Raw genomic sequence first — 19,879 nt, 5'->3', positions numbered from 1 at the left:
CGCGCCTGCGCAGTGCGGCGGCGCGGGAGGCGGGAGCCGCCGCTGAGGGCGGCCATGGCGGGCGGCTCGGCGCGGCCGCTCCGTGCCTGCCCCCGGCGCGGTGGTGGAGGGAGAAAGGCCGTGCCTCCCGCGAGGTCCCCTCTGGGAAACGGCGCTAGTTGTAATTAAATATCTCCCGGGAAAATTGGTTTCCTCGCCTCGGTGTGTTGTCGCGTGGCGGGAGATGAGCAGGGAGGTCAGAGGCAGGGGATGCGCCCGGGGCAGAGGCTTCCAGGGGTGGCGAGGAGGATGGAGAGGAGGATGGAGAGGAGGAGGAGGAGGAGGAGGATGGCGAGGCAGAGGACAGAAGGGAGAGCCCAAAAGGATGCCCGAACCTGGTGAGCCAGCCCCTGCGCTTCTACCTGCTTTCTGAAGCCGTGATGCTTTTCTTAACGCACTGTGCTAGGCAATGACAGCTGTTTGTCTCCTGTGGTCAAAAGAATCACTGAAAATAAAACTTGCAAAATTTCACTATCCATATTCTTTCAATCCACGTTATTTTCTTTCTTATTTCAGCAAAATCTCGACTAGTCCAGTCAACGATGGACCAATTTATTCCCTATAAAGGCTGGAAACTTTATTTCTCTGAAGGTATCTTTAGACCAAAATTACTTGTAGCAAGTACTTAAATTATTTTTTTCCCTGAAATTAGTTACATGTAGTGTTAGTAGAGTTTTAAGTTCAATAAAGAACGACCAAAATTTTCATATATAAAAACATAAATACAATAAAGACTTCACTCTTGTGATATACTGCAACCTTTGTGGTCGTTACTGGGATACTGTGGAGCTCTGTCATCTTCCCTAGTTTTGCAGTGCAGAAAAACAGTGGGAGAAAAATTACCAGTTTATGCATTTTGTGAAGTGGAAAGGTTTTTTTTTATTTCTGTCACTAACGTGGTGTGTTTCTAATCAGTTTACAATGACAAGTCTCCTTTTGTCCAGAAGACTCAAGCCTTTGAAAAGTTTTTCGTGCAGCGTATTGATCTTTATGACAAGGTAAAAAACAAAGCCAAACATATCCCCCCCTAACATCCTGTTGTTGATACGGGAACACTACAGATTTTTAGTGGGTTTTTTTCCCATCAAAAGTAACCTCCATCAGAGACCTGAAACATTTAGGATTTAATTTGGGTGTTTCGCTTCTAATTTGAAATGTATTTTATCATTTATGATGTTTCCCAGGATGAAATAGAAAGAAAAGGAAGCATTCTCGTGGATTATAAGGAGCTGATCCAGGACAGAGAGCTGACTAAATCCATACCAAATGTATCTGCTGAACTCAGGGATATGCCTCAGAAAATACTGCAGTGTATGGGTCTGGCAATTCATCAGGTAATGGAAGCAGAACCCTCACAGCCAAAAAGAATCAGTGACACTTAGAGGCAATTATGCTATAAACCCCACATCTCTGTGTCTTTCTGTCCTAGGGGAAATTACTGTTTATTTAAAACTCAGCTCCCTCAATCTCTTCCTTCCTGTCTGACCCTAAAATTGCATTTTGAAGTTGCTTTGGTCTCGGTGCATTTTGCTTGTTCGTCACTGGAGCAGTTGACTAAACCCAAATGTGGTTGTGACACCGGAGTCTCTCCCTGCTGGGGGTTCTGACTCCTGTGGGCACCTTCCTGTTCTCAGGTGCTCACCAAGGACCTGGAGAGACACGCAGCCGAGCTGCAGGTGCAGGAGGGATTGCCCCTGCAGGGGGAACCCATCATCAACGTGCCCCTTATCCATGCCAGGTAAGATCTGCTGGGCAGTGCTGCTTTCCCGAGGAAGAGCTGCTTTGTTTCCTGGCTAATCCTTGCCATTATCCATGCATGGTGAAGGCTAATGTGTTTATGGGAAAACTGGGCTCTTTTTCAGAAGAACACCCAACATTTTGCTTTTCTCTTCACCATGACTTTGTGTCTTTGGGAAGAAAAAAGTGAAGTGAAATCTCCTTATAAGCTGAACAAACAGCTTGAACTACAAAAACTTGTAAGTAGACAAGTGGCTTATAAGTAGAACAACTATTCTATAAAACAGGTATTGATTAAAAGCAGAGTTATTTAAATTTCTCTTGACTGGAGAAGTTTTTAGTGAAACAAGTCTTCAGGACTTTTTTTTTCTTTATCAGAAGTAATGGCATCTCACACTTCAAGGGTCTGAGGGAACTGGGTGTGTAAGCTCTATTAGAGTTCAAATTACTTTTTAAAAAATTCTTTTCTTTTTTATTATTGTTTTTAATTCCCTGCTGGTGGTGGCAGAGCTGTAATAAAACTTTGGCCCATCTGTGTCGCAAGTCAAAATTCCAGTTTTTATCTGAAACTATGGAAAGAGACAGTTATGGGTGATCTTGAAATAAGGTTTTGCTAGGCCAGGGGTGTCACTGGATATACAATCTGTACTTTTTGAGGTTGATTCATGTGAAGAATATTGAATGTTCTGCTGCTTTCTAGAGCAAGAATCAAGGACTGTGCCATGGGTCCGCCAAAAAAAAACTAAGCGGTTTTTTTTCTGGATTTCCTTTTTTAATTGAGAGGAGAAATTTTTGTCTGCATGTGGCTGGCTGGGTTTGGGGGCTGTTGTTTTCCTCGTTTCCTGTGTGCTGATGCTGGAGTGTGCTGATGCAGGGTGTACAACTACGAGCCTCTAACCCAGCTGAAGAACGTGAGGGCCAACTGCTATGGCAAATACATCGCGCTGCGCGGCACCGTGGTGAGGGTCAGCAACATCAAACCCCTGTGCACCCACCTGGCCTTCGTCTGTGCCGCCTGTGGGGACGTGCAGAGAGTGCCTCTCCCCGATGGGAAGTACACCCTTCCCACCAAGGTCAGCCAAAACCATGAGACTTTGTGCTTTTTGTTGTGTTTTGATAAAAAAACGGCACTGCGGGTGGTAAAATAAAGGGGAAAAAGAAAGTCTGTAGAGCTAGGTTGAACAACTGACACACTGAAAAGTAATTTAACATACCATGCACTTTTTCTTACTTCAGGCCCTTGTTACTTGTAAAAAGTGTATGCTGCTGGAAAAGGGTTATGTGGCAAAAAATACGTAGAAATTCCCTGAAATCTGGAAAAAGATTATCTCTTTTGATTTCCATTTCACCAGTTTTGTTTAAAAAGACCTTTCCACCTTGCTCTGGTGGTTTTCCATGTTTGGGTTTTTTGTTTGTTTGTTTGTTTGTTTGTTTGCTTAGAACTTTCTATTTTAATTTTACTTTTTGTTATCTGGGCTTAAGAAGTCATCAGACATAGGACAGTGCCTGGTTATTCTCGAGCCAGTTCACTGAGGGGATCACACAATCCAGCTGTATTTGCTCTGACAGCTCCGAGTCAGAGTTCAGGTGAATGTGCCTGCTAGATCCTCATTAATTATGTACATCCTGGTTTGCAGCCCTAATTGAACTGGCTTTTTTCCCAGGATGGTGCTGAATGATATTGCTTTGCTTTCCTTTTTTTTTTATTTATTTATTTTTAAATTAGAGAAGGCGATTTCACCTTAGGAGTTTCAGAAATGAGAATTCCTGTTGTTGCAGTGCCTCGTTCCCGAGTGCCGGGGCCGGTCCTTCACGGCTGACAGGAGCTCTCCCCTAACCACCACAGTGGACTGGCAGTCTGTCAAGTAAGCACAAAAATGGGATGTGACAGGACACTCAGAAAGTGACAGGATGGCTCACCTGGTGTTACTACACTGTGTGATTTTAATAAGCACTCTCCAACATTTGTATCGCAAAGCAGTTGTTTTAGCCAAGCACTGGTTGACTTTGTAACCTGCCCTGTAATGGTTTCCTGGAAATTCCTTCTGCCCCTAGGGAGCTCTTGGGGAGATGCTCAGTTTGCTGCTTTTCTCAATCATTTCTAATTGCATCGATGATTTCATGGTTCCTTTTAACGAGCTGAAAATCAGCTAGAAAAGCCCTGTTATTGGTCAACTGTGCCACTTGACCTGAAGGAGCTGGAAGTAAAACGGAGGGTTAAAAATCTTAGTTTGAAGTGATATCCGTGTGAAAGCTCGTGCTGCTGGCAGCAGCTCCAGAGGGCGCTGTTTATCACAACTTCCTTGGTAAATCTTGGCTTGGCTTCCAGGAAATCTCAGAGCTCCAAGTGCAGAGCCAGAGCTGGAACTCTCACACCCAGAGAGCCAGCTACCCTTCTTGTTACAGTCTGAGAAATTCCTTGGGCTTTTCCAGGGTTGGAATACGTGTTGAGAATTCACGAGGGCTATGTCTGAGCTCTTAATTTTTTTTATATAGATCCCTTTTTACTTCATGTACTGTACTTATTTCTGCATGAACGTGCTTGTCAGCGGTAGGAAATCTGAACTTCAGCTCGGGGTTCCTTGTTACCACATTTCTGGGCTTTATGCTTAATTTATACCCATGGAGTGAAGTGTGAGCTGGCAAAGATGCCCAGAGCTGCAGGTGCTGCGTGGTGCCCCAGCTGCCCTCGTGTGTTGCAGGGTGCAGGAGCTCATGGCAGACGACCAGCGCGAAGCAGGACGGATCCCGCGCACCATCGAGTGCGAGCTGGTGCAGGACCTGGTGGACAGCTGTGTCCCTGGGGACATGGTCACAGTCACAGGCATAGTGAAGGTGTCGAGCACCGAGGAAGGTGAAGTGCAGCATCTGAGAGTCCTTTTTTCCCAGGGTGGGGCTTTTTGGGTAGGGCTTACACAAGGACAACAACGGTCACTCCCCTTAACTGGAGCTCTTTTCTCCAAAATGTTCTTTCCCAGACCAGTTAAGAAGAAAGACCATTCAAGTTTACTTTACCAAAAAGACCTATTCAAAGGTTTCCTCCCAAATTTACCCTAAACCAAGACATAAGTGCATGAAGTGTAGATTTCTTCAGAAGCTACCAAGCTTTTACAATGAGGAGTTATTTTATGGTATTATTTGCTTAATGTTCTCCCTTTAATGTCTTCTTCAGACTTCAGGAGAACTGTCACACTGTTGTAAATGAGAGTTATCTTAGTTTAGTCTCCCTGGAGAAATTTTTCAACCCTTTTTTTCCCAAAATGAAGAAGTATGTTGTGCACTGCTCTGACAGAATGCATTGCAGATAACTACAAGACTCTTTTTACTCTGAGACTTCATTCTCTGCTCAGTAATCAATCTATATAGAACATTATTAATTATTAATTGATAATTGCTGATTAATTACTAAGCTACATGTTTAATGCTTCTGCACCGTGCATGCTTTTCCCCCTCAAAATACTGAGTGGAAACAGTTTATATTCAACTTTGATTTGACCACAATAATGTAATAATTTAAAATCCCTGGAAAGACTCATTTATTCTGGACAAAATTCTCTGGACATATGCCCTCCAATTCAGCAAAATATTTTATTGTGTATGTAAGTGGAGGGAACTTCAAGGAACAAGTGTAACTAGAAACTTATTTTGCATCAACTTTACAAAGTGCAGATGCTCAGTACTTCAATATGAACATGGCTGTACATGGTATTTCTGAATTGCTCTATGCCATTTGTAGGTAACATGAGTACTTACTGATAGAAAACATGCTTCATCATCCTTTCTGGATTTTTCTAACAGGAGCTTCTAAGAATAAGAATGACAAATGTCTGTTCTTATTGTACATTGAGGCAAATTCTGTCAGCAACAGTAAAGGACAAAAACTAAAGAATTTTGACGACGAGACTTTTCAGAGATCGTTCATGGAATTTTCCCTTAAAGACCTCTATGCTATCCAAGAGATTCAAGCTGAGGAAAATCTGTTCAGGCTCATTGTGAAGTAAGTTGTGTCAGACCTAGACTGGGTCTAGGATTAGACATGAATCAGTGTGACCACCTTCAGACAGATGTGACAGCTCATCCTAAAGCTGTGAAATGTCTGAGCCTTGTGCAATAGAAACCACAGAGGTCTAGCAAACTACAATGAGATAGGGACTTGGGAGGGAGTGAAAGTGTTGCAGGGAAAATATTGGGACTTTGGGAGGGGTTTAGGGACACCAGAAGTTACTTGTGTTCTAGTTCAACCTTAGAAAACTCTGGGTTAAAAAGCAATTAGTTAATTTTGTTCCCCACCGTGTAAATTCAACTTACAAGTACCATTTTGTCCTCTGCTTTTCTACAGTAGAGGAAAGAGGTGCAAGAACTGAGCAGAGGGTGTGAAAGACCCTCAGCTCAAACTAAAAAGTACTCTTCTACCTGGGATGTCCTTCAGGCCCTCCCAGTGTAGTCCAAGAACACAAATCCAGCTTTTTAAAAGGAGGGTTACAAGTGGTTACTTGATTAAGACGAGAATAGGTGCAGATACTACTGGGAAGCTGGTTCTCCTTTGTCTTTGCGGGGACTCGGGTGAAATGCTTTTCTTATTGCAGTCATTTCTGGTTATCCAAAAATTTCAAGAAATTTGATGCTGCTGATTTCTGTTGGAAATTCAGCAACAGCTACCTGAAAAGTTTTAAATGTTTATTAAGGTGTTCTGTGATGAGAGAGAGGACAAGTGTTTATGTATAGTAATACATGATTTATCTCCCACTTAACGTTGCCTTGTGCTTTGCTTTTCAGCTCTCTTTGTCCTGCAATCTATGGCCACGAGGTAAGTCATTTAAAAACTCTGCTTACAGTTCCAGTTTGAAATGTTGATGCCACATTCAACTCCTAAAGGATTCACAAAGCTGATCTGGGACAGGGGGAAGGGGCAGGGACTGTTTTTACAGGTGACTGTGGCTCACAGTCTCTTTTGGTGTCAGGGAAGTGGCAGCCTTATACCCTTGAGTTCAGAGATCCAGAAGGAAAGGTTATTGCAGCCAGTTCTGGGGAGCTGTCAGTGTTGGTCACCACAATCAAATACTTACCTGTGTTGTCCTGTACCACAACAGATTGTGAAGGCAGGCTTGGCCCTGGCCTTGTTTGGAGGATGCCAGAAGTTTGTGGATGACAAGAACAGAATCCCAGTGCGAGGAGATCCACATGTCCTGGTTGTTGGAGATCCAGGATTAGGGAAAAGCCAAATGTTGCAAGTATGGTTTCCTTGATTACTATTTTCTGCTTCCCTCTATTTCCTTGTTATCTTGACTTGCAACCGTGGTAGGATAACTGTGCTAAGACCAAAGGGTTGACTGAGCCTGGCTGGAGTTGTCTTTCCATGTAGGATGCCTCAAGTATAGGATAGGGCACTCCTGCCATCCTCTCCTGCCAGGGAGCCTGTTAAACACCAGAGTGTCCTTGGTCAGGCTTACAGCCTTGCTGTCCTGCCCTTACACAGCTCTTGTCACCAACCCTTTTCCCCACTGAGGAGGTTCACTGCCTCCTGTCTTCATTTAGCTGGTCCATTGTGAAATAAAGTAATTAATCATGGAACAAATGCAACTTTAAATGCCATGCAGCTCTCCTCCTGTGAGGTGTACTTCCATTCTGTACCCTATTTCTGTGTTGCTGGCACAGATCTTGGCTTTTTGGGAAAGGGGCCTGCTGCTGGGTTTGGGTTTTGATCTCAGTAGGCATTTCTGCATGACTATGACAATTAGTAATAGATTTTTTTTTTTCCTTAAACTGAGTGATTTTTAAATTCCATGTCTTTTTCCATGCTTACCATGAAGTGAAGGAGGGACAGAATTCACCCAGGCCTTCTTTAAAAAGTCTTCCTAATGTGGACCTGTTGCACTCCGATATGATTTGCAATAAGTTAGCCAAAGTGATGGATTTGCATGCAAGCATCTTAACAAACAGAGCTTTTGAATGATTATTTTGTTGAATGGGAACTCTCCAGCATGGAGTAACTGATTTGTTTTTTCATATTGTTACTTAAAAAAAGAATGCCATCCAAGGAAAGTTACCTGCACTGCTTGGCAGAAGTATGTGTCTCGGAGTTGCAAGGAGTTACAGTTTCGCTGTTGGGACATGTTCAGTAGAAAGAAACAAATTTGGGTTTACTTTGAATTGTTTCTCTAGAATGAGGCTTATGACATTCTTCACTTTGGGGAGGGAAAAAGCGTTTGTCTCTCTTCCAGGCCGTGTGTAACATCGCTCCTCGAGGTGTGTATGTTTGTGGTAATACCTCCACCAGCTCTGGCCTGACTGTTACACTGTCCAGAGATGGCACTTCTGGAGATTTTGCCTTGGAAGCTGGTGCCTTAGTGCTTGGAGATCAAGGTAATCCACGTTCTGTGTGGCCATATGTGAGGGGCAGCAGTGTGTGTGCTGCTGAGTCTCAGCTAAGCCCAAGTGCTTGCTTAACTGTGGACTAAAAATCTCTGTTTGAAGCGTGATAGTGGGTTTCCACACCATGAGAAATTCTGAGCTTCTCCAGTGGCTGCTCTGGGAGCAGTTCCTGCTTTCCTAGAGTGTAGGGAAACTTCAGTTCTCCAGTTCATATACCAGACTTACTGTGTCAAAGAACTAGGATAGTTTTTGTTCAGCAATCTGACTTGATGTCAGCTGCTGGACTCTTACTGGTTCTGAAAAAGGACTCGCTTATGAGATACACTGTCTATTTTTAAAAAGCTTGTTCTGTCATCTTAATGAATAATCAAAGTGCTGCATCCCCAAGTCAGGCTGAGTTCACAGTGGCTTGGTTGCATTACCATGGAACAAAAACAAAGCTGGCTGAAATGGGGATTTTCTGATGCCTCCTGCAGTCCCCAAGGTTCTAAATTGGACTTCAGATGTAGCACTGGATTGTAGCACACTCTTGTCCTTCAGTTAATGTGCTGTCTGATAAGTCTTTGTCCTGTTTTAATTGCTTCCAGGAATTTGTGGAATAGATGAATTTGATAAGATGGGAAACCAGCACCAGGCTTTGTTGGAAGCCATGGAGCAGCAGAGCATCAGCCTGGCCAAGGCTGGCATTGTTTGCAGTCTGCCAGCTCGGACATCCATTGTGGCTGCAGCAAACCCCGTTGGAGGACACTATAACAAAGCCAAAACAGTGTCTGAGAACTTGAAGTGAGCACTTTCTGAAATGCTGCTTTTATAATTCACATTCAGGAGTAGATGCTCCTGGCAGTCTTGTAGCTCGTGTACAATTGCTTTCTAGAATTTTGTGAACCCAAACTTTGATAACTTTTAGTGGCTTTTGAGAGAAATCGCTGTTGTGCTCTATTCTGAATGAGCAGGACAGGATCTTTTACCTGTGTTTGAAGTGGAAGAGAGTTGCTGGTGGAACCCTGAGCACTGAGAATTTCAGACTGTCTGTGCTCACAGGCACTGACCCCCAAGCAAACACTGCATTGGACATGAGGGCTTGGAGAAGGCTTCCAAAACTGAATGATAGCACTGGGATTGTGGGTGTGGAGTTTGAATAGGAGTGTGTAAAATCACTTGGTTAAAGTTTAAGGTTTTGGACTATAGTAATATATATAAAGCAAGATGGAGGTTTTAGGGCAGAGGCCAGTCCTTCTTTTTCACCTTCTTCTCCATGGGTCTAAGTGGTGTTTTGTAATTGGGTAGAAAAGTCCTTATTGTGAGCCACGGGTGGTTGCTTATTGGGTTAAAAGTAAAAAGAATTTAGGTGTCATTTCATAATTGGACAGTTTATCCTTAAAAGGCCTTGTAAAGAAAGAAACAGAGCCATTTTCTACTGTTAGCTAGAACTCACAGCTTGTGAGACTCTACTATAGGTAATGATTAATGAACATCCCAGTGAACAAGAAACACCGTCTCTCGAGCATTTAATCCCGACTCTGAGAGAGAAGATAAAAAGCAACAAGTTGCTCTAATTTTCCCACTTCTCCCAGCACTCCAAGTTCCCTGTTGTTTCCTCCAGGATGGGCAGTGCTCTGCTGTCACGGTTTGACCTGGTGTTCATCCTGCTGGACACGCCCAATGAGGACCACGACCACCGGCTGTCGGAGCACGTGATGGCGCTGCGGGCCGGGCGGCGCGCAGCCTGCAGCAGCGCCCTGGTCACCCGCACCGGCCCCCACGAGCACTCTGTCCTCCAGGACACCCCCGAGCGACCCCTGCTCGACAGGCTCAAGGTGGGGCTTGTCAGGCTGCTACCTGAGAGGCTTTAAAGCAAATTTACTGTGCTGGGTTTCAATAAGGAGCTACAGAGTGGGATGGGTGTAATAGTTTGGTGTAACGTGATGTGCGATGGAGTGTTGAATCCAAAGGAAGCAGTGTGGAAGAAAATCCCTGGGCATCTGAGACTCCATGGGTTTGGGAAGCATAGGAGAGGAAGGATGATTCTCATTAGACTTCAGTGATGGCTTTGGGAACTGATATTGTCAAATGCCAGGTCTTGGGAGAAATGCTCCTGCTGGAGGTAAACCCATGCACTTTTGGAAACAGGGTATGAGCAGTGATGGTTTAGTCTTCTCTGGAGCTGTAACAACTGGGAATTTGGGTTTTCTCTTTTAGAGAAAGGATTTAAGTATATAACTAATTCTATTTAGCATTTCCTATCACTGCAGATGAGAAGCACTGGCTGCTTTTCCTGAAATGGCCAAGTGTGAGTGTTTACATGTCTGAGAACAGTGGGGGGACTTGAAGTACACTGTTCATACACAAAGCACTTAAAGTCCTTATAGTGATGACTTCACCAGACAAAGCATAAAGATGATGATTTGATACTAAAATTTTTATTGTATGGAATCCTGACAGACAGAAATCTAACTCTTTTGAATGGTGCTAGATCTCAGCAGGAGAAAACTTTGATGCCATTCCCCACCAGCTGCTGAGGAAGTACGTCGGGTACGCTCGGCAGTACGTGCACCCAAACTTATCTCCCGAGGCTGCACAAGTCCTCCAGGAATTCTACCTCGAGCTCCGGAAACAGAACCAAGGAGCAGACAGCACCCCCATCACCACGAGGCAGCTGGAGTCCCTCATTCGACTGACAGAGGTAACTGCAAGCTGGAATGCTTAAGGGATTGAAAGCAGAGAGATTACTCCTAAGGTATTACCCAAATCCTATTGTTTTTTACAGCTTATTCACCACTATGCTTTTTGTGTTTTGTTAAAAAAAGAAAAAAAAAAGTGAGAATGCAAGAGGCTTGGAAGTTCCTAAGAGCTACTGTTCCTTAAAACTTCTTATAAAGCAAAACACCCTTGAGGAGGTGGAAAGAGAATCTATCACATTCCCCAAAAGGAGAAAAAGTAGGTGCAGGCAGGAACAACCTGCTGCCCACCTTGAGGTTAGAGCTCTTTTGTTTTCCCTTAGAGAAATCACTGTTTGTGATCTGCCTCACAAGGCTACACTGCTAAAAAGCAAATAAACTCCAAGCCACAGCCTAAAAGTGCAAGTATGCAGGAGGTGACATTGACACACTAACAAAAAAATAGAAAAATGTTCCTCTAATCCTGTGGGCTTAGGTTCCATCTCTGCTGCTAAAATTTGTGCTTGTTGCCCTTTTAGCAGGATTGTAGCTCTTTTTCACATCAGCTGTGATATATCTTAAACCTTTGGGGGGTGTTTTTTTCTAAGGCACGATCAAGGTTGGAATTAAGAGAGAAGTCTACCAAGGAAGATGCTGAGGATGTAATAGAGATAATGAAATACAGGTAACAGAAAACACTGCTTTAAAAATAAATAAAGCATCACAGTGCTATTAATTTGAAACTTCTTTTCTTTACATATTCAAACACAGTGAAGAAATCACTTTATCAAGCTTAGGCCCTACTATTTGGATTTGTTAGCTGCTCTTTAAAAGCTGCCAGCAGCCCTAAGTCAGATACAAGTGCTTTGGCTTGTGGGTTGTGTGAGCACAGTGGTTCTGTGTGTCTGGGCACAGTAATGCAGACATGAGGCTCTGCTCAAGGGGTTTTCCTCCCATGTGATTACTCTCTGGTGCAGGTGAACAATTAAAGTTAAAAATTGATTTGGATGAATGCTTACCCTAAGTTCCCTGGAGAGTGACTTTATAGGGGCTGGTTTTCTGTGTGGCTTCTGAAAGCTCTCTCAAGCAGTTAGGTTTTGGGAATCAAACCCCCGTGTGTTTGCTTTTCTCTCCTGCTGAGGGTTTTATCTCTTTTCCTAACCTGTGTGCAGCATGCTGGGCACCTACTCGGATGAGTTTGGAAAGCTGGACTTCGAACGCTCCCAGCACGGCTCCGGGATGAGCAATCGCTCGCAGGCCAAGAGATTCGTGTCTGCCCTGAGCAGCATTGCAGAGAGGACCTACAACAACCTCTTTGACCTGCAGCAGCTGCGGCACCTGGCCAGGGAGCTGCAGATACGGGTGAGCCCCAGCAGCCCCTGCACTGCCAGAGCGCTGCTGCAGTGCATTTCCACACCCAAGCAAATTTGTCCATTCAAGGAGAAAAGTTCAAGGTTTACCTCTGAACATGGAGGGAAGCCAAGCTAGAAAGTTCTGTGCCCTTCTCATCAGCACTGGCCCAGAGCCAGCACAGGGGCACTGGTTGGGCTTTGGAAATGTTTCTCAAAACCTGTAGCTGCTCCTATTGGCAGTAAGCTGAAATTGTCCCTCCTTAATCATCTTATCCTTAAGAAGGAGCTCAGAGGTGCTCAGCACTTCTAAGCTGCCTTAGCAAGGTGTCAGAGGCTTCTCTGACACCTGTGCTCAGCTTTTGTTTTGTTTCTGTATCATTTGCTATTTTGTTTTCTATTAAAACCTTTGCTTTACAAAACACCTTGAAGAACCATCTCACAAAATTATTTTAAGCCATTTCTCTGCGAGGGCTGGCCCCTCAGAGGTGACAAACCTTCACGGGGTTCGTCACATCTGACCCCACACAGGATTCCATCAGACCACCCCCAATTATTTACTGCCAAAGGGGGAGGAGCAAAGGCACCTCTGTTGTGCCTCTTGGCAATGGCAGAAATAACCAATGTGCTGGTTTAGGCTGAGCAGAGCTCCTGAAGTGTTGGTTTCAGTGCTTCACTCGCTCTGCATCCCAAAAGGATGTGTTGTTTTTGTCATCTTCTTTTCTGCCAGGCTCAGGGTTAAATGCTCGAGAGGTGGTGTTTCTTGTTTGGACTCAGATGTTTATTAGTTCTTATCTATGTTGCAGTCTCACAAGATGTAAGTTCTAGCTAACAAAGTGGAAAATGGCCTCTATCTCTCTCTCTACAAGGCCTATTAAGGATTACCTGTCCAATTATAAAATGACACCTAAATTATTTTTACTTTTAACCCAGTAACCAACCAGCCCTGTCCCGCAATGAGGACTTTTCTACCCAATTACAAAACACCACCCAGACCCATGAAGGAGAAGGTGAAAAAGGAGAACTGGCCTCTGCCCTAAAACCTCCACCTTGCTTTATATTTATTACTATATTCTAAAACCTTAAACTGAGACCTGCTAGGTGAACAGTTTGCCAAGGAACCTGACATATCCTTAGCCCACTTTATTTCACTAAGTTCTTTCAAATAGTTTATGTGGCTTTACATCAGGTAAGATGTCCTTCTCCAGTTTGATATTTTTGCCTTTATTTTCCCAGGTATCTGATTTTGAAGGCTTTATCGGATCCCTGAATGATCAGGGGTATCTTTTGAAAAAAGGTTCCAGAGTTTATCAGCTTCAGACCATGTGAGAAGAGTGACTGTGATGGACTTGGAGGCACATCCTGAGCTCAGCTGCACCTGGCACGGCCCTGGGCTTTGCTGGGCTGCAGATTCCCCTGCAGAAAATTAAACTGCAAAGCTGCAACAGCACAGACTAACACGTGCTGCTGCTGCCTGCTCATCCCACAGCTCCAAGTGGGACTGTGCAGGGCTGCCACGCACCTCATTGTCCTCCAGGAGTGCAAGGTGTGTTTTTACACTCTTAGAGTGCCACAAAGGGACTCTGCTTCTAAAAGAGATGCTGGACCCACAAATTGCAGCCCAGAAATCTTTGGTGAGAGGATGGTACAAGCTGTGCTTTCAGCACTGTGGTTCACTTGAAGTCTAGAAATGTTTCCAAAAGGTTGTGACAACGCTGTTCTATAGCTGTTAACAAACAACACTTCACTGAAACTGACTTGATTTTCTGCTTTGAAGCCAAGGTTTTATTTGAAATCCAAGTCTGATTTAAGAAAATATCCTCATTACAGTATTGAATTTGTATTTGTATTTGTAAAGCAGGGATTGGATTTTGACTTTCATTAAACTTTCTGTATGACAAATATTATTTGTTCAAGGCTGTTTAATGGCCACTACAAGACCTGTAACACCAACAGGTTCTGTTTGTTTCTGTTCCTGATGCAGACCAATGTGTGTTCAGCACCAGTGAAGTGCTGAATGTTTCCTGACTTTGATGAAACCAGAATCACCCTCTGGTGCAGTGAAACAGCAGCTGAGCAGCTTTCAGTGTAAGAATTAAAAAAACCCACAGACAACAACATCCCCTTCCTAAAAAAAACCCATGTTTTAAAAAATCAAGGCTGCAGGGCTGAGTCTTCTGTTTTCCCTCTTTCATTTCTCAGGTAAGATAGGATAGATGAAAAAAAGCAGAAACACTGAAGCTTAGTGCCTCATCCTCTAATTTGAGGGACATCAGGGACCCAACATACTTGAAACTGAAAACTGGTCAGGCACTTGAAATGCTTTAAGTGCAAAATTACAGTTCTACATCTGAACTCGAGAGGCAAGGTCTGCCGTATGAACTAATGGGAAGTAGGTGTCAGACGCTGATTTTGGCTTAGTGCGGTGCTGGGGGACAGGAACGCGCCTCAGGAGCACACGAACGACTGCACCTGGAAACGTGAACATCCCTGTTTCTCCTTGAGACACAGCAAACGCGGGCAGGCGAGGCCAAGAAGCAAGAGAGCACCTCTCTGAGCTCTCTGAGAAGCCTCTCGGGATAACGCGAACCTTCCCCTTCCTCCCTCAAGGGCTGGTCCGAGAACGGCGCGGGCTCGCCGTGGGGAGGAGCGGGATGAGCGCGGGCAGACAGGGACGCCGCCGGGGAAGACCTGGCCCGGGAGATAGGCTGGAAAAGCGGCGGGGAGCGGCGGTGAAGCGACAGGAGGGCACTGGAAGCGCTGGAAACGCTGTCCTGGCACCGCCGCCTCAACTCCACCGCCTGCCGTAAAGCGCGCGGCCCCGGCGGAGGGGCGGGGCCGAGGCGCAGCGCCGCAAAAGGTCGCGCGGCGCCGGCGGCGCTGGCGGCACAGTCGCCGCGCGCGGCTGGCGCGCCGTGCCCAGAGGCGCGGGGCGGATGGCGCGGGCGGCGCGAGGCCGCGCGCTCCCGCGGGCAGCGCGGCGGCGCGCGTAGGGCCGCGGGCTAGCGCGCCTCCCGCACCGCTCCTGCCGCTCCCCTCCTCCCGCCTGGCCATGCTGGCCGCCGCCTGGCTGGGCAGGGGCTCCTGGGGGCTGCTCCGCGGCGCGGCGCGGAGGCCTCTGGGCGGCCGGCCCGGTGCGGCGGCGGCGGCGGCGGCGGCGGGCGGGGGCGTCTCGTGCGCGGCCGCGTGCGCGCGGCCCCCGCGGCTGCTGCGCGCTCCCGCCGCCGCCGCCTGGCGCCTCCTCAGCGGCGGGGCCGCCCCGCCCGAGCCCCCGCGGCAGCGCGGCGCGGCGGGGCCCTACGCCGAGCTGGTACGTGAGCAGCACCGGGGGCGGGGGGAACACCGGCGGCACAGCCCGGAGACCCGGGTCGGGCTCCTCTTGGCGGCCGTCGCGGCCCGCCGGGGGTTCCCGTGTCGGAGTTAATGTTTAGCGGGTCGAGGCCGTGCGCCTTGCGCAAGCTGCTTCCGAGAACTTCCCCGGCTTTCTGTCTAGTGCACCTGGGAAAAGCCTTTGTTGCGATTAAAACTCTGTTACGTGCCGAGGTGTGGTTTGCCTTCCTGCCCTGAAGTTTTTTTTAATTTCTTGCTTTGCAGTATGAGAACCCCTGGACCATCCCAAATATCCTGTCCATGGCGAGGATGGGTCTGGCGCCAGTTCTGGGCTATTTGATTGTCGAGGAGAATTTCAACGTCGCCCTCGGTGTCTTTGTCCTGGCTGGCGTGACAGACCTGGTATGTCTGCATCAGTTTGGAAAAGCTTTGGGAGCGCTGGGATCACGGTGATCCCGCGGGCATGCATCGGAACAGACGCCAGTGTAGAGTGGAAATGGACAAAACAGATTTGGCTTTATTTGTGGATTTCTAGGAATGCTGGGTCTGTCCTTTGCGGTGCTGCAAAGGGAATTCGCAGGTGCCTGAAGGGGACTTAATGCTGATGGAGGACAGGGGAATGTCAGGGCCCCCTGAGCAGCCCCAGGTGGGCATTGGCCGCTCAGTGCTTGTGCATCTGGTGGTCTCTTAAATGATACAAGTGTCAGATAAGAGTTAACACATTTTATCATAGCTAAACTCACCGTTTTGCCGGATGTTATTCATGGAATATCTCTCTAAGGTAGCCTACATGAGCTGTTTTGGTTCACACTCTTCTAACAGAGAGCTGTTGAATTTCGGTTTTAATTAGCTGGATGGATTCATTGCACGGAACTGGGCTAATCAGAAATCAGCGCTGGGAAGCGCCCTCGATCCCCTGGCAGATAAAATTCTCATCAGTGTGCTCTACGTCAGCCTGACCTGTGCAAATCTTATCCCAGGTGAGGAAATGTCGGTTGTGTGTTCTAGGTAAGGTAAAGAGGGTCAGTTTATGTGTGGCAACATTTTTCGTGTTTCCAGAAGGAAAACTGTGTATCTCTTGGAGCCCTTGCTTTGCCAGTTGCTCTTTGTTCCTAATAAACACTTCCAAAGGGACCCCACAGAAAGCAAGTGCTGGCACATACACAAACACCTGGCACGTCCTGCCGTTTCTAAGTGCTCTTTCTTTAAAGCAGTCATAGTTAGTAGCTTTATAAAGTTGTTTTTCCTAATGGACTGGATTGTTTTAAGACTTCAGCTTAAACCCTTTCAGGAGTTGCGTTAAACAGTAACACACAGAACCCGCTCAGGAGAATTCGGGAGCGGTCGTTCTGTCCTGCTTCCAAATTTCTGCCCTTTTGGGCGTGTTTTACCCCTAAGCACGGGCAGGGTTTCTCACTGGCTGGTGTTGGCTTGGTCTTGCAGCTCCGCTGACCTCTGTGATCATCCTGCGGGACGCGGCGCTCATCGCTGCGGTTTTTTACGTGCGGTACAAAACCCTTTCTCCGCCGGTGAGTGCGCAGCGTTGGAAACGTGGCATTGTCAGAAAAACAAACTCAATAAGCTCTTGGCAAAGCGGTGACCGAGAGATTTCCCGTCTTGAGAACCTGATGGTTGCAAGATGTGATGCTTGGGTTTTTTGCCAGATAGATTCCTGAGCAGAGCAGTGTTTAATAAAATACAGTTTGTAAAGATAAGTCAGAGCTACTGATAACTTTTTAACCTGTGTATGATGTATAATAGTGAATCTTAGGAAAGAGCAGTGTAATTCTTTAGTGCTACAGTTGCCTTTTCTTTATCATGTGAACACCTATAACAGAGTTGCATTTATTTTCTTTTTTCTCTCCCCCAACAGAGAACACTGAGTAGATATTTTAACCCCTGTTACGCTACTGCACAATTAAAACCAACATTCATTAGCAAGGTAAGAGCAGTAACTCATTACAAAAGGCAGCTCCTTGGTACTTGAGCATTGTGTGGTTTGGAGGGTGGAGATAATTTACCACTACTGCTGAGTACAGTTTCAAAATAGTGCCAACAATGCATAGATCCTGAAAGATTTTCAGCTATACTCTGTCAGAGCACATGCTAATTTTGAGAGAGTAAGATGCTTCATTTTAAGAAGGTTTCTAAATAAATTTTCTTCATGTAGGCTTATCCTTAAAGCAGTAATAAAAGTGTATGTTGGTATTCCTTGCACTGTACTTTTTCCTGTTGCTCACAGTTCCTGTTTTGCTTTTCTCAGATGAACACAGCAGTTCAGTTGATCTTGGTGGCGGCTTCTTTAGCAGCTCCTGTTTTCAATTATGTGGACAGCATATATCTGCAAACTTTATGGTAACTAATATCTTAAATTTTTTTCCCCAGATAATTTAATGTGCTCCTAAAGAAATTGAAATCAATTTGTGTGAGTCTGAGCTGCAGCTTTACAAGTACAGTTATTTTTCCTGAGCTGTTAGGTAAGAGTTCAGAACAAAGAGTTCTGAACAGCAGATGTCAGAATTACTTAGTAACTTAAAGTAGTGCAAAATCCAGTGTTACTTGTCTTCTAGGGAAATAAAAAAACCCAACCAAACCAAAGAAACCAAAACCACCAACCCAAACCAAGAAACATTTAAGGAGCTATGAGTGAACCTTGATCTTAACAGTCTGTGGTTTTTTGTCCTGGTGGTAAAACAAAACCTAGAGTTGCCTCTGGGTATAATTTGCTCTGTGAATCCTCAGCAGCTCCTTGGCAGAGTGCTCAGGCAGAGCAGGGCTGTGGCAGTGACTCCCACCTCAGGGGTGGTGCCAGCCTTTCACACAGAGCAGCACTGCTCATTTAGGGATGTCTGTGGTCTGGGAAGGAAACAGCAGAGGCTGAAGCAGGGACTTGTTCCTTAGGTTTGGAACTTGGTGAAAATGGTAAGTTCAAGTCTTGAGTGGTTTGAATGCTCCCTGTCCACACTGCCAAGGAATAGTTTCTCACATCTGACAGTTCTCAAGCTAATAGAGGTTACGCGGGCTGCTGAAACTTTTGTTTTCCCTTCTCTGAAACAAGTGCTAGTGTGGTGAAAATCTGACCTGGTATGCAGTTACACTGAAGCATGCTGCTTACCAGTGGATGGCAGACCCTTTGTTTATCTAATCCTCCCCACAGCACTGAATTTCAGCTCATCAACTGTAAGCTGCGTTTTTGTGGAGCATAGTTCCTGATGGTGTAGTTAAAAACAGATGATTTAAAAAAAACCAAACCAAACCAAAAAACAAACCCACTTTCTGTATTGTCCCTAGAGCCATGTGACTTACAGGAACTCTCTTCCCCAAAGGTGCATCACAGCTTTCACAACGGTGACATCTGCCTACAGCTATTACCACTACGGCAGGAAAACTGTCCAGGTGATCAAGAACAAGTGAAGTGGTTCACTTTTATCACCCCCCTGACAAAAGGTGAAGCGTTCCTGGAAGGGCAGGAAGGTGTTGTGCCCCCAGAGGTGGTGGTGTTGCAGCTGAGTTTTGGATCAAAGCACTCTTTGTCCTTCTGCTTAAACCATGGCATCACAATGAAGTGAAATTCAACGTACTGTGTATATATGTAGAGAGAGACTTTTCAATGTATTTTTAATTTCTTTAAAAAATGAGGTTGTTTACAAAAATGAATAAACAACATTCTTAAAAACACGGGTTACTTGTTGCTGCTGAATGCATTCTGAGTAATTTCATGCTGGTTTTGAAGTCAAGACACACCTAGCACCAGATGTGTTTTGCCATGTTCCTGCAAGGCACTGAGTACACTGAGACCTGAGAGGAAAAAAGCAATTCCAAGAACAAATTTGTCTTTGTGCCTCAGCACTGCTCATTAGGACTTAATGGCACACCTCAGGTTGCAGCAGAAGAAAGCTTGTCTTCGAGGGACAGTATCTTCAGAAATTGAAAGCAGAGGGAAATTTGCTTCATCTTCCATGGGTGACACAGATGAGCCATGAAGAGTTCCTGCCCTGCTCCCTTTTCTTGTTGATGAGCAATGGTGAGCTGTACTCAAGAGTTTGTGAGGAAGGTCAGCAGTGCTGTGAGGAGCCTGTACCCAAATGGAGTTAAGTTTCTCATCCTATATATTAATTTCTAGTCATTGAAAGAAATTCCTGTATCTCCAGATTCTCTAAAGCTTCTCAAGGTGTTTAATCCCAATACTACTGGCTAAAGAGGACTGTTAAAATACTGTCCAAATGAGAGAGTGGAAGAAACTTTTAGATGTGTTTGCTGTTAATTCTTTGAGCTTCAAGATGTTCTCTGTGCTCCCCCTAATGCAAGGACAATTTCTTTGCCTGTTCTCTACCTGCAAAACCAAAGAAAGAACAAGGCAGAACAGGTCAAGTTGATCATAAACTCTTCTGTTTG

General features: G+C 45.6%; 2 protein-coding genes across 2 annotated transcripts; both read left to right on the top strand.

Annotated features, from left to right (window-relative positions):
• Positions 1-14: 14 nt before the first annotated feature.
• Positions 15-14,056, top strand: MCM8 (minichromosome maintenance 8 homologous recombination repair factor). Its single transcript, XM_063391622.1, has 18 exons — positions 15-377; positions 556-630; positions 955-1,037; positions 1,224-1,373; positions 1,674-1,777; positions 2,651-2,849; positions 3,556-3,641; positions 4,479-4,630; positions 5,575-5,773; positions 6,553-6,583; positions 6,867-7,007; positions 7,998-8,139; positions 8,736-8,931; positions 9,752-9,965; positions 10,622-10,831; positions 11,414-11,490; positions 11,978-12,167; positions 13,391-14,056. The coding sequence occupies exons 1-18, from the start codon at positions 224-226 to the stop codon at positions 13,481-13,483; spliced, it is 2,496 nt and encodes an 831-aa protein (XP_063247692.1). The 5' UTR covers positions 15-223; the 3' UTR covers positions 13,484-14,056.
• Positions 14,057-15,029: 973 nt separating this feature from the next.
• CRLS1 (cardiolipin synthase 1) lies at positions 15,030-19,164 on the top strand. The gene is made up of 7 exons (XM_063391632.1): positions 15,030-15,464; positions 15,749-15,886; positions 16,335-16,464; positions 16,928-17,013; positions 17,358-17,426; positions 17,748-17,839; positions 18,811-19,164. Exons 1-7 carry the CDS (start codon positions 15,207-15,209, stop codon positions 18,896-18,898), a joined length of 861 nt encoding a protein of 286 aa, XP_063247702.1. The 5' UTR covers positions 15,030-15,206; the 3' UTR covers positions 18,899-19,164.
• Positions 19,165-19,879: the final 715 nt, after the last annotated feature.

Source organism: Prinia subflava, chromosome 2, assembly GCF_021018805.1.
Source record: "Prinia subflava isolate CZ2003 ecotype Zambia chromosome 2, Cam_Psub_1.2, whole genome shotgun sequence".
Classification (NCBI taxonomy): Eukaryota; Metazoa; Chordata; class Aves; order Passeriformes; family Cisticolidae; genus Prinia; species Prinia subflava.
Note: the sequence above shows the minus strand (reverse complement) of the source record. Positions and strands in the feature narration are given on the sequence as shown.

What these genes read in the sequence shown, in the direction of transcription:
- MCM8 (XM_063391622.1), top strand. Translation starts at nt 224, where the DNA reads ATGAGCAGGGAGGTCAGAGGCAGGGGATGCGCCCGGGGCAGAGGCTTC. An exon ending in GAAACTTTATTTCTCTGAAG is followed by an intron (nt 631 to 954) that starts GTATCTTTAGAC and finishes GTTTCTAATCAG; the next exon opens with TTTACAATGACAAGTCTCCT. An exon ending in CTGTTCAGGCTCATTGTGAA is followed by an intron (nt 5,774 to 6,552) that starts GTAAGTTGTGTC and finishes TTTGCTTTTCAG; the next exon opens with CTCTCTTTGTCCTGCAATCT.
- CRLS1 (XM_063391632.1), top strand. Translation starts at nt 15,207, where the DNA reads ATGCTGGCCGCCGCCTGGCTGGGCAGGGGCTCCTGGGGGCTGCTCCGC. An exon ending in TGGCTGGCGTGACAGACCTG is followed by an intron (nt 15,887 to 16,334) that starts GTATGTCTGCAT and finishes GGTTTTAATTAG; the next exon opens with CTGGATGGATTCATTGCACG. An exon ending in ATATATCTGCAAACTTTATG is followed by an intron (nt 17,840 to 18,810) that starts GTAACTAATATC and finishes TCTTCCCCAAAG; the next exon opens with GTGCATCACAGCTTTCACAA.